The 14367-nt window shown below is 46.8% G+C and overlaps 1 protein-coding gene across 4 annotated transcripts in view; it reads left to right on the top strand.

Annotated features, from left to right (window-relative positions):
- Window positions 1-14367, top strand: part of NUP85 (nucleoporin 85) — a 165794-nt gene that overhangs the window by 114969 nt on the left and 36458 nt on the right. For all 4 annotated transcript variants that reach the window (XM_063960650.1, XM_063960651.1, XM_063960649.1 and 1 more), the window contains 3 exons: window positions 8681-8815; window positions 11521-11643; window positions 11909-12040. In XM_063960650.1, the coding sequence (XP_063816720.1) occupies window positions 8681-8815; window positions 11521-11643; window positions 11909-12040 (390 nt within the window). The remainder of the gene's footprint in view (window positions 1-8680; window positions 8816-11520; window positions 11644-11908; window positions 12041-14367) is intronic.

Below are 14367 nucleotides of genomic sequence, written 5' to 3'. Positions count from 1 at the left end.
AGGAATGCTTGGTATGCAAAGGCCCTATTGTAATCTCTGCTGGTTTGCTAACAGGGTAGTGCTGTACTACTCCCGTTACTCCCATGGCTGGAATTGTTTTACCAGTGGTTCTCATGCCCACTGTCGAATTTATCACTGATTTGGCCGCCCCCGTATCTACAAGGAAATTGAATGATTTACCAGCTACATCAATTGTGATCTCGGGTTCACTTCCAAGACTTGCAATCAATTTAACTGGCTGCAGATTACAGGTGTGGCCACACCCCTATTGGGTATGGTGACCTCCCTGAATCGCGCTGGCAGCAATTACTTGTGGTGGGGGTAGATGGGAACTATCAGAGATTTGCCAGTCTCTTCTTGGGGGATACCTTTTTGTTTCCCCTGCATGTGGCTCATAGCTCCGCCCTTTCGGTCCTTGATCCCAATGTCTCGTATCAGGTCGTTGTCTAGGGGATTGATATGAATTTTGTATTTGTCTTGCTTTACAATCACGTGACATGTGTCCCTCTCTGTGACAACTATAACATTTTATACCTCTTGACTTACCCACAGGGGTCACAGTTTTGGGCTGAGGTGGCCGGGTAGTGAGGGCCTGTATGCTTACAGCCATTAATTTATCACTCTGTGACTCCCTGTGTCTGATGATATTCCGATCATGCCCAGCAGCAGCCTCTCCCAATGCATCCACCGACATACCTCTCCAATCAGGCCTAGTGGTTTGTATTCTATTCCTTAAAACCTCCTTTAGACCGTCCATTAATACTGAAACAGCTACTTCCCTGTGGTGTACATTAGTTTTAATGTCATCTATACCAGTGTACCTAGCCATATCCTGCAGAGCCCGGTGAAAATACTCTGGTGTGGATTCACCTTCTTTTTGTTTTATTGTAAAGATTTTATTCCGCTTTACTACTGCAGGAAAATATACCCCTAACTGTAAGTTGATTCTCTTTACATTATCCTGATTATACTCGTCTGTTAGTGGTACTTCCTCATCTAACTTGCAATCAGCGATAAACTTTAACGGATCAACACTGGGGGGTAAACATGCCCTCAAAACTGGCCTCCAATCTTTGTTATTTGGCTCTGCAGAATTTCCTAGCTCCCTAATATACTTTTGACATGCAACTAAGTCTTTCCTAGGATCAGGGAATTCAGACATCATTGATCTTAATTCTGCTCGGGAAAAGGGACAGTGCATGGCGATGTTCCTGACAGGAGTTGCTCCTGAAGTGTCAGTTTTCCCATTTGGCACTGCAATTACCCTAACAGGATTAAGTCCAACAACATCATTCTGAGTAGATTCTACAACATGTGGTGAAATGGTTTCAGCATAGTGTATGGTGCCGTACTTACCAGTCGATACGACCTCACCTGTCCCTCCGCTAGGGGCCTTTGATACTAATCTTATGGGTTGGGTCGTGCCTACTGCTGTTTCTGATATGGTGGCTGCTAGGGAGAGTGCTGATATTGTTGTGGGCTCATCCTCTTGGTCACAATCCTGGGGAAAGTTCAAAACAGGGTACAACTTGCACGGATTAGTGTTATCATTAATTACTTTGGTTACATTATCCTTAACTTCTACACATTTAACATAACCCTGAGTGCCATTCTCTGCAACCAATTTCTCTCCAGGTATGTACGGTGGTGGGGGTGCAGTGGCTATCAGTTTCCTGATAGGGTTAGATCCAGTGGCTTGCGCCAATCCCCTTTGTATTTCACCTTCCTGTTGCCACAATGTTAAATAATCATAATGTTTAATACGCCTTTTTGAAGATTTAATCAGGCACACTCTTCTCCTTAAATTCTGTAATACTTCTGGGTTAAAACTACCTACCCGGGGAAACTTTTCCCCGTCATGCACAGTCATCCTTTCCCATTCATTGCACAACATTTCTGTGTGATGACCATATTTCTCACACATGATATACCTTGCCGACCCGATTGGTCGGTTTACCAAATCAGCCTGAACCTCGGTTGATCACCCCTTACCTGAACAACTGGCCCCCATCTCTGCAGGTGCTGCTTTCACTACCTCTGACTTCAAATCAGGGTCTTCGGCAACCTTACAGAAACCAAGATGTCCGGGGTACGGCTGCGGTGGGGGTTTTGCAACGAGGTCCGCCCACTTAACTCCGCCCACGCTGGCCAATACGGCGACCAAAGTTCCCAGAGGTTCCGTACCCAACCTAGGGCACCTAAGTACGTCTACTTGCTCGGGCGTGTGGGAGTGTCTTACCCTCCCCAGCAAGTATCAGTCGCTGGAATGTCCCTGAGTGATCAGGCTACTTCCCTTAAAATAAAAAAAATTACACAAATCACGTTAACAATGTGCAAGTAGCGTTCGTCTGAATTCAAGACACGCTAATGCACACAATCACATGCGGTACAATCGTATCTGCACACAAGCAACTAATCTTATGTGCGGAACGATCAGTGGAATCGAAAATTTCGGCTGCGAATTCCTTCAGCAATGAGCTTCTTTGGCCTATATGGGTCTCGCACCAACCCTCTTCGGTTGTGCTCTCTACTTCTAGTCTGCTGTACCTGAACCTCCTGGTCCTTGACCTCCTGGTCTGTTATGTACAGCAGACTCTACTGCTCATAAATATGTCGAGATTAACAAGGGACGCCTCCCAAGCCACCCCACGCTATCACTCTTGCTGGTGTACCTCTTTCTACTGGCCTATGGTTCCTACTTCCGTAATAAAAGAGAAATCTTATATATACACACTCTTACATTCGAACACTCTTATTTCTGTACAGAATTCCTTTCATTCAGTAATAGTCTAACCCAGAAGAATTGCAACAGAAAAAGTCTTTTTCTTTTAACTTTAAACTTTTGGATTTGAGATAGATTTGTGTTATTTTCGCGTTACTTCCTTATCGCCTATTAAAACAATACTATCGTGCGGTTTGTATTATGTGGGCGTATCCGTACGCTCCGTTGCGTAATATACGCTCCGTGCGTCGACCCTTGCGTTGCGTACGCCCTGCCCTTGTAAGGACACGTGTACGCAGATCAAGTACGTCCACAGTAACACACTACACGTTTATCAATGTGAATGATCTTTAACAGTAATCCTTCACTGAACACCACTCAAATCTCCCTTGTATTCTAGGCGAGATTGTGTGCGTGCCTTTTACAATTATTCCCTTAAATATTTATCTTTTAACTATTAATAACAACAAATGTCTCAACACGTTATCACTAGTGTGTGGCAATCAGGAGAATGAGGTATGGACAAATAATGCTAAACACGAGATACAGGTGTGTGTGCTTATGCGTGCGTTCGCAAAACAGAAACTAAACAGGTTTTAAAAGACAATAATGTACTGTTCTTACCTTCCGGTTCCGGATTCCTTCAGCACTCCTTACTAAGCGAAGCAGACGCTTATCTGGTCAGCACTACGAGGAATATTACCTCCCGCCTTTTGCTGACCGATAATGTCTGCTGAAATTACCTAGTGCAGATATGTGAAGAGCGGGCGAGTCCCCAATTGATAAAGCCTAATCTATATCCTATATTAAACACGCTAAAAGGTTAAGAGACTCAGTACGCTATTGGAGTAATTGGTATACCGTAAGAGTACGCACGTAGCGTACAAACGCTTAGCCGTGGACGAGACGCACGAGCGGCACGTTCGCTCACGGCTTACAGCGTAAAGGCAAGCACGCTATAGGCTTCCGACTAACGTAATGATACGCTATCAGCGTAGCGGACGCTCGAGACCACGAGCGGCGCTGACGCTCACAGAGTTAAACATTTGTAACAATACCATAAACAATGTACTTAAATTGTAAACCTTTGTGCAGTGATAAGGTGTAAATGCAACACAGTGTAACCTTGTTAGTTTAAAAGCTGTATGAGCGACTCTTACGCTCTGAGAACCCTTTTGCAATATAATAAACACTCAAATACCGGTCTAAGGGTCTAACACCTTTTAAGGGAGAGAATGAACGTTCAATCGCAAAAGAATACACAATACAAGTTATACACTACCAAACTAACATAAAATACCTAACCGAGTTACTACACGTTTAAAATACAACAAAGACACAATTACATTTAAGGGGGAAGGAGAGAGAGAGAATGGCTTACAACAAACTAGGAGACAAATATGGTTGCAGAGAACTTACGCACCAGGGGAAACAATCGCAAGCGCCTTTCTGGATATCCAGCTCCCGATTATCAGCAATGAGAACCGTTGAGAAGAGTAGAGAGCTGGCCCAGATCGGCTTGTCTTTTTATACACTACACACAATACAGTACAATGGTCCCTACATTCTTATTGTTCATTGGACACAGGAATTCGTCTCTGCATTATAACAAAAGGTCATAGGTTGGTTCATACAGGTGGGCTGTGACTATTTCAAACTGCTCAGGTGGGAGGGAAACTGGGTTTCCCGCCGCATGGGTAATAAAGTGCAAATATAGTAAATGTCCATAAACTTCTTATGTCCATAACTATACGCACGAGCGAGTAATCCGCTTCAAACCAACACCGGAATATTGCTAATTATATTCTCTTCCGATGGATACTAAACACCACTGTGTAACCCCTGTCTGACCCTTCGTATCAAACAAAGAGGAATCTCTCTGTCCCCGAACATGCTATATTAACTAAACTTTCAGATTCTATCAAAGGGACCATAATCTACAAAATACATTATATGACTAAAATATGTTACGATTGAGTCGCCCGCTAGACGAACACAAACTCTACCGTAAATGTGCATACCGCACGCCTGCGAGTGCACGCGACCGCGAGTATACGCACGCACGGGAGAGCTCGAGCTCATGCTCGTGCAGCGGGCACACGCATGAGGTGCATATATGGCAATGTGCAGCGTGATATTTTTCTGACTTTGACATTACATACAATGGCAACAAGAAAGTCACTTATCACGAATGACAGGCGTCTCAGGAAATACAGCAGGCTTCCAAACGGTATAGTGCTATGTAGACCGGGTCAGCATGTTAGGGTGTGGTAAAAGCACTGAAGGGCTTGGGGTATGCATAGGGCAGTATCTGCATATGGTGTAACCGTAGCACATGTTCTTGCAAAAGGCGCAATGGTCAGCTGATTCCAGGAAGCGTGTAGCAGGGAGGATCTGGTGGTCTAGACAAACCAAAAGTACGAATGTTCAGGAGGCAGGGCGGAGGCAATGAAAGAGAGTCATCAGTGGGGAAAAATGGATCGGAGAAGGGGAGGGAAGGCGAGGTGGGGGATTCGGTACACACAGAAGGGAGGACGGTTCAAAGTGGAGGGTAAAAGGAGGTATTGTGAGAGATGTTAATAGAAAAGAGAAAGGTATACACACACAATGTTAGTACCTTGCGGGGGGGGGGGGGGGACGAATCCAAGAGTCAGAGGACCGGGACACAAGAACCAGGGATCGTCAGAGGGGCCCAGGCACCTCACAGCCTATGATATTGCAGCAAACCCCCAGTCAGGATCAGACACCTTCGCAGCAGCGCCGGGAGTATCCACGGTTAGATTGCACAGCCAGCCAGATCAGGTAAATAGCAGTGATGGTGTCCACAGCAGCAGGGTGCCAGCGTCAGTCCGGTGTCGTGGGAAACGTGCAGGGCCGGCATGGAGAGCGGCCGCACCACTCCAGCAAACGAGCCGCCGTGGATCTCCCCGAAGCAGGGGGCGCCCCCGTCAGCCGGCGCTCAGGCCGCAGATACCAGCTGCAAGGAGGAGGTAGGAGTCCCTTATCGTGATGTCCACCGGCTCAGTTGTCAGGCCTCCCGTCATACAGTGTCCCACGCCGGGTCCACAGCTGATAGCCACAGCGCTGCAAGGGCGATCCAGAGACAGCTTTCAAAGGGTAGGCGGCACACAGGGTAGTGAAGGGAAGCACCCGGTCACAGGTAGCAGCTAAGAGTAGTCAGTGTGCGGGAGCACGGATTCACGCCAACACCACGTCGGCGGTCATGCGGACCATCTCAGCTGATGGCTTGACTCCGGGGCAAATCTCCACGGACGGGCACAATAGAGGTGTCCACGAGTGCAGGAAAGATTCCACAGTAGTGGAGTACAAGTTGTTGTAGCTCTGCAGATCCCTAAACAGGGAAGGATTGCCCCCGATAGTTCATGCAGCATGGAGGAGCAGAATTAAAAAGCGGCCATGCCAGCTGGCTCCGCCCCCAGAACGTCATGTATAATTTATAGTGATTGTATGTTGATTAGGCTGTATTAGAGATGAGGGTACACCTGACTGTTAGGTCTTTTTTTGACAAAACAAAATAGCTGCATTCTCAGCTTATACATCCATGATAAAGTTAAGATAGCCGTAAATAAACCAGGTAAACGTACAAGAAAATAAAGTGATATTTCCAGGTATTTGAATTATGCATTTTTTATGCAAAGGAAGGTATGTCAATCAGAATGACACTAAACGTCATTGTCCCAAGTGATAACATACCCATCTGTGTATTTAAAATGCATTTAATTTGTGTAGTATAACTGTGGTTTTGTTATTTTTTGGATTGCCACTTCTTCTATTTTGGGGGTATATTCATGAAGCAGTGATCAGACTGGAAAAATGAGCCAGTGGAGAAGTTGCTTATGGCAACCAATCAGCTGCTTTGTATAACTTTAAAGTATGCAAATTATAAATGTTACTTGAATGCTGATTGGTTGCCATGGGCAACTTATCCACTGGCTCGCTTCACTCTTTTCACTGCTTAGTACATCTCCCTCTTGGTTTCATATTAACAGGAGATTGTGGTTCCGGCCTTTACGGCTCCTGATTCTTTGCCTCCTTGGATGTCGTGCAGGCCTTCATACAGGACGAATGAACTCCGTAACTCAGAGTCCTCCTTTGTCCTGTATGACTACCACAAATGGGGCTTTCCAGCTACCAAACAGACTTTGGCCATGCTTACTCAACAGCTGACCTTCCTGTCGCAGCCGTGGTGACAGCTCATTCTTCCTGGTCAGTGGGGCTTTCTTGGGCAGCTCGATCTGGCGCCTCTACGAAGCAGCTTTGTAATGCGGCCATGTGGTCCTCTGCCCATGCTTTTTTCAAATTCTATCCATTTGATCTGTTTGCTTCTGCGATCTTTGGCCGAAGGGTTCTCTGTGCAGTTCAGGAGCATCCCCTCCCTTGGAGGAAATAGCTTTAGAACAGCCTATCGTAGAGCCTGTGTCCCCTATGGATTGAAGGAGAAATGGCTAAAGCCTCTCTAATACAGCAGAAACTTCTCATGGTTTTGTACAGAAAAAAGTTTGCTAAAACAAGTGCACGTAAACATAATATATGCCAGAGCGACAGAGAAATTCACAGTCAGCACCAGCAGAGTGTTCGCAATCAGCCAATCAAAAGTTGTTTACTACTGTAGTATTAGACTCTGTCATCGTCATCCCCTATATGCATCTGCCCCTGACCATCAGCACATCATACAGCTTTTTAAGGCGTATATTTATCTTTGTCCCAGGCTCCAAGTGTTAGCAGTTGTTCAAGTATGCTTTTACTGTACTCATCTTGTATTAGTACAGGCCTATCCTGACATAAGCAAATGTAAGTGGCTGAATTACACCAGTCTTCATGGGTGCAATCGTATACACCCAGAATTCTAGGCATAGGGGGTAATTCAGAGTTGATCGCATATGTGCTAAATTTTGTACATCTACGATCATTTACTGTGACAATGGGGGGGACGCCCAGCACGTGGTAGTCTGCCCTGCATGTCAGGCTCTACCCCCCCCCCGCACAAATATAAAAGCATCGCACGGCGGCGATGCTTTTGTACTTGACAAGTAGCTCCCTACCTGCGCAGCTCCTGCGCACTGGCAGGGAGCTACTTATTGCATCCCAGGTCGCAGCGGCTGCGTGTGACGTCACACAGCCGCGCAGCCCGCCCCCTGCACGGTCCGGGCACGCCTGCATTGCCTGGCCCCAAAACGGCGGCCAAACGCCGCTGGCCCACATCCTCCCGCCCAGCGAACATCAATCAGGTAGAGGTGATCGCTGGGCTGAGATGCCGATAGCATCACTGACATGCGCACTGCGGCGCATGCGCATTTCAGAGCTGATCGCCCGTTGTGCGAAAGTGCACAGCAGCGATCAGGTCTGAATTAGCCCCATAGACAGAAATTGCACATTACGTTTCCCACAAAACAATTGAAATCCCCCCAAGGTGTGCTAGGCAAGTTTGTGTGCTACTCCTTCTTCATCAGCCCTAGGTAATTCTATCTGTTATTTTATATGTAGATTATTTTATGACAAATAATTATATTTATTCTGCACATTATATATGGTCTTATGTTGTGTATGTTTTTAAGTGTAATAAGTAGTTGTTGTGCTGATCCTTTGTTTTTAGCAGCACCGTAGGAATATCTAAACTCAATGTAGGGCGGCCTTGCTTTATTTGTTCTATGATTGGTTGCTGCCGCTTTTTTCTTTACAGACTGCATTAGTCTTGTGGTATAGTTACAGTATGCGCTGAAGCAATTAAACAACCATAGTCCAGGGTTAGTTCTATTCTTTGGGAAAATGAAATAAAACATACAGCATAATAAATGACAGATGACTGTCAATCCCTAGGTCAGTGATTAATTTGTAGTGTTCAGGTGTAAGGGTAAGGTGTGTTACACACGATGGAATTAGGTGCATGCATGCACTGAAATAGCTTGGTAACCTCTCTGCTTTGTACCGCCTCTACAGATCACTGGTTTTGTCTTGCAAGGTCGTATGGAAGAAGCACGCCAATTGCTGGCCAAAGAAACTGCTGCTTCTGTGAGCACCCGGAGTATGTGCAGAGTTCTAGATGAACTATTGAAGAATATGCCCATTTTCAGTGTATGTAACCAAGATTACACAGCCCAAGCTATATATGTAATGAACAGTACTGTTGATTGTCACTGCTATAAGAAGAGTTTGATATACAGTACATGTGAACTTGGGTCATTATTAACACCTGCTCACTGTGATTCTGGGCCTGATTCAGAGATATGTATAAAAATGCTAAGGTGTCTGTAGGAAAAAGGGGCCTCCTGACAGCATCTGCATTTCAAGTGCTGCGCCCGAAAGCGCCACATCAGATCACCATCCTGTACCCCCAAATATACACAGCCTGTCAATCAGGTTACGACTTTGGGGGCACTGCATGCGATCAAGCAGGACCTGTTATGCACATGTGCAGCTGCCCACCATCGACGTTGTGAACATCTCTGAATGAGGCCCTGTGGTGGGAGGGACTGGGCCAGATTGCATCACTGGGGTGTGCCAAAGCAATTGAAAGACGACTGAGCACAAAGGCCAGTAGCTATACATAAAGTCATTTCACAATGGGGAAACTACCGATAATGAACCAGTCTATACATACTGTTAAAACTATTGAATCCTACATCTTTATGGTAGTCCATTATTCAATTACGGTACAGCTTTAATTACTGTTCTAAGTCTTTTTTTTCTTTTTCTTCTTTCATCTTTTAAAATAGGTCTAGTCTCTTAAATATTATTGTATAAAAAATTGCCCATCGGCACCGATGTAACCCATATGATTTTCCCTATCCTGACCCCTTCTTTTAGATGATCTCCGAGTCAGGAGAATACTTATACCCCTTTCACACTGCACAAATAACCCGGTATCGACCCGGCGTGCGGTGTGAAAGGGGCATTGACGAAATCGTGGGTCGCCTGACCCGGCAATTCAACCCGGGTATAAAGCAGCGTTATACCCGGGTTGAATACCGGGTCAGTGGCTGCGTAAACGGGCTCCCGGGTCGATGCAACCCGGGACCTGTTTACTAGATAGGGAGAGGCGGCGCGGAGATGAGCTCATCTCCCAGCGCCGCTTTCACCTCCATCCCCGCCGCCGGCTCCCCCGCCTGCTGCTATGGCAACCTGCCCGGCTTATTGCCGGGTCGGGAAAGCCTGCAGCAGCTGCCAATGCCGGATCCCGCCCGAAAAGGACCCGTTTCCAATTCCCGGGTGGGATCCGGCATACCACAAATATTCCACTTTGTTTAGGTCAAACCACTCTGAAGCTGTGTTGGGTTGGAGATGATTGGACCAGCTGTGGTGTGCTACAACCTGAAACAGCCACCCCCACTCAGTTTGAATATTCTCCAAGCTTGGGGACATATTGAATTAGTAATAGAGATGCCAGAAGCATATATTTGGAAGATGTCAGGAGACACCTAGTCACTGTTGCTGCAGGTTAGTGTGTGGGGCTGCTTGTTCCCATGCCATCCAGCAACACTCTATCAGTCCGTCCGGTTGGAGATGTGAGCTGTGTTTTGAGCGTAATTGGTCTCCAGCACGAAAGCCTGCGTGGAAAGAGTTGGTGTGATGTCCCTGCTGCAATGTAGGGAAGTCAATTGGGAGCTGCTTGTTATAACAACCTGCTACTAGGCACAGAGTAGAGCTGGACATCTTTTGTAGGCGGCAGTTTTCCTTTAATGCTGGGCTCTTGACAGAGATCCCTATCTAGCACCTATTGTTTGGTGGGATTTCTACACCAGCAAGTAATCCAAAGGACATGGCAGCAGCTCCTTCTCCTCCTCCTCCTCCTGCCCTCTGATCTGAGGGAAAGTAGGGGGGTCTTGTGTTACTGTGGGTTCCCTCCCTTTCTTCGCTTATGTCTGTAGTTTACACATACAAGTGTTCTCTCCTTTCTTTTCTCCTAGTGCCAAGCATGGAAAGATAGACAGTGGCCAATCTAAATTGCTTTATAGCCAGTCTGAGCCAGTTGCCCTATACAGTAGTGTCCTCGTACACCTAGCCTCAATATGCCATGCGGCGTGAGACATCTGGCATGAGTGTGTTGCACTGAGCGTTCTAGCGTATTTTTTGCTTGAATGTGTGTTTTAGTTGCAGTCTGAGGTGACAAAACTGCTTCACGAGATTGCACTGATTAATTTGATATGAAGCACCTGTATATCTGCCTGTGACTGAATCTTTATGCGAAGCTTAACAGGACTTGGGACGATAAAAGCTACGGCCGCTGCATTGTAGCACTTCGTATAAAGATTCAGACTTAGTCGAACACAGATATGCAAGTGTCACCTATCAAATTAATCAGTGCAGTCTTGGGGGGATGTGGTCAGGATCCAGGCGGTCAGAATACAGACTCCGGGATCCTGACCTCCAGAATGCCGGCAGCACCGCCACAGCTATTCCCACTCCTTGGTATCCACAACACCCATGGAGTGGCAATGGAACCTGTGGCGAGTGCGCCGAGCCCGCAATGGGCTTCGTTGTGCTTGCCCCCCTGCCGGCATTCTGGCAGTCGGGATCCCGGCGTCTGTATTCTGACCGCCGCGATCCCGTACCCAACCCTTCTTGGGATGTAGTTTTGTCGCATCGCTGCATCTCTAGGACAGACTTCCTCTTGGACTCAGGGATCAGATTACGCTGTCTGCTCTAGGAGTTTAAACCTTGTTGCAGATGATAAAACTCGTGAATAAATCCGCCCCTTAGTATGTAATCATTAAGAGTTAACTGTTTTTCTCTTTGCATTAAGGTTTTTGTATGTATTTTATTTTGTCTATTTGCTGCAGTCTGCAGGGTCTCAGACACTGACAGAATTTGAATTAAAATGGCAAAGCTGGCAGGAGAAATGTGCACGTCACTTGCAGAGTGGGACCTTCTCATCCAGTCCCCAAATGGAAGCCATCTGTAAGGTGAGAGTGGGCTGCTGTTACATGTGTGCTTGTATTGGATTATTTAGTCTTTCCTTTCTCTTAATATTACATGACATATCTGTGGTGTCTCTGATTTATTAAGAGAATGAGATCAGGGATGTTTTAGAGAGGTGTAGACTTTACCAATTGTACCATGTGACGCTCTGTTCCTCTTTAAATAGACTATGGTCTGTAAGAGACAGGTCTGCCTTTATGTGACCAACTTGAGACCAATCTTGATTCTATTTTTTTGCATTGCAAATAGGTTTTGCTCGGAGATGAGGATGCTTTGCTGGAGAAGAAGGAGCTTATGATCACCTGGTATCATTTCCTTGTATCACAACTACTCTTCACACACCCGACTGTGAAACCGACAGAGATGCACTCCTATGCTCAGGTTATACACGAACCAACAATCTGTCCCCTGAGATAAACTATAATTCACAGTTGCACTTGGTACATAAAAATGCAGACATTGGCACAAGGATTTATGTAGTGGCAAGGAGAAAATCACCTCAATGTTTGTGCCAGTTCTTCAGTGAAAGCTCACATTCCTCTGCCTCTCACGTGGTTCTTGACACTTATTATATTTATCTTAGTTATGTGCAGATTGTCGTGATTACTGTGTTCAGCACTGGACAGCCAAGGAATGGATATGAATGTCCTCTTTTCTCTAGCATCCACTAGGGGACACTGGTGGCTGAATACACTGGGGATAAACGGGTTGGCTTTCAGGAGCTGGCACTTTAAGTTTATCTGAAGATGTTGCAGACTCCTCCCCCCTCTATCCCCCATCAGCCTCAGGTTTTTTAATGTGCCGAAGGAGACGGTCACAGTTTGCTGGTGCTCCAGCACTACTACTTAGAAGAGATACTCCAGGGAGGCCCTTTGCCACCTATTAAAAGGTGGGGTCCGGGTCCTCGAGCAGCCTGATTGACTCAGGAAAGGGACTGTCAGGGCTTACTTTGAAAAGCTGCTGCCAGTCTTCTACTGCACAACGCTCACCTGGGATCTCACACAGGAGGTAAGAGCGCGGAACTGCTGCCTTCCCCTCTTCGGTGTTAGAGCGCTGCTAGTCCCGTCATGGTAATAGACGTGGGACATAGACTACTAGAGCTACAGCTATTTAGCGGCTCATGGCGGGGTTACACTTAGCGGGAGCGCAGCAGTGAAATGCCGCAACGGTAATCTAAGCGCGGCTAGAGGATTAGCCGTGGCTCTACTGTACACAACCCCCGTAGCGCTCTAGAAAGGAGGGGAGAAACAAATATAACAGCAGCGTGTAGCGCTGAGGGGCTAACTGCTGTAGATATTTAGCGCCCTGTTATGGCTGGATACCGACAGACAGTGGTACCCAGCCACGCTCCTCATGGCGCTGAGCGGGTACAGGGCAGCGGGAAGATAAGGGGGTGGAGCTTGTTCTACAAATCAAGCTCGGGCAAACGCACTATACTCACCCTCTGTTCACTTTGTAGTGTGAATCCAGTATCACTGAACAGCTACTTCTTGATACCGTCACCTTACTTGAGGTTGAAGTTCACAGGGAAAGACACAGGGGAAATTAGTTTCTAATTATAATATTATGGGGAAGAGCTTCTGGCCTCAGTGTGCTCTCTCCTTCTGCCTCTGCCTGCCCTCCCTACCCCTTGTTGGTTACGTATGCGTGTGTGTGAGCGTGTCTACATGTTGTCCTTGAGCCTGGACCACAATGACGGGAAAGGGTACAGTGCAAAAAACTTCGCAAGGTTCTTTGTATGTACTAAATGCAACAAAAAGTTGCCCCAGGCTTCGGATTGCTCGGCTGTATGTTTGGCCTGCACACAAGATGACATAGCTCAGGTGTCTACCCCTGCTTGAGGGTTCAGATCCTTCTTGGGCTTTGACCTTAGCACAGGTTATGTCGGACCTTAGATCCGAATTGGTAGCTTCTCGCAGAGATAGTCAGCCAGGGCTGGTGATTCTTCTTTACCCCCTTCTCTTCCAACTGAACCGGCATGGGCTACGGGCCTGGCCAGATCCGTGGAAGGTTTAGTTAGGTGGATGGATTCTTCCACCAGACAGATGGTACCTGAGCCGCCTAAAAATACCATGTTAAGGGAGGACATGCACTGTGTCGAAGCCCTTACAAAGGCGGTTTGTCATTTATTGAACATCACGGACACGGTGCCCCAGGAATCACCCGATTCTTCCCTATTCAGTGACAAGCGCAAGTCTTTAGTGATTTTCCTTTCTCGCCAAAGCTGGATGAACTTTTGTCTCAAGCCTGGAAACATCCAGACAAACGATTCCAGGTCCCGAAACGGTTCCTTTCTACATACCCTTTTCCGGCAACTATGACGGGAAAATGGGAAAAACCTCCTCAGGTGGACTCTTCACTATCACGATTGTCGAAGAAAACTGCTTTACCGGTCTAAGGGGCGACATCCTGGAAGGATCTGTGGGATCGTAAGATGGAACCGATCCTGAAATCTATACTGCCGCAGGTGCCCTACTGCGACCGGCATTGGTCGGATTGTGGTTAAACAAGGCAGTGGAACATTGGGCTGCCCAGTTGATTACAGATTTAGAGGCTGGAGTTCCGACTGAAGAATTAGTACTTCTGGCGGAACATATTAAAGAATCTGCTGCCTTCTTGTGTGAAGCCTCAAAGGACATTGGCCAAGTGAGGGCTCGGATATCAGCCTCCGCTATTGCGGCTCGTCGAGCTCTTTGGTTACGTTCCTG

The sequence above is a fragment of the Pseudophryne corroboree genome, chromosome 3 (genome assembly GCF_028390025.1).
Source record: "Pseudophryne corroboree isolate aPseCor3 chromosome 3, aPseCor3.hap2, whole genome shotgun sequence".
Taxonomy (NCBI): domain Eukaryota; kingdom Metazoa; phylum Chordata; class Amphibia; order Anura; family Myobatrachidae; genus Pseudophryne; species Pseudophryne corroboree.
Note: the sequence above shows the minus strand (reverse complement) of the source record. Positions and strands in the feature narration are given on the sequence as shown.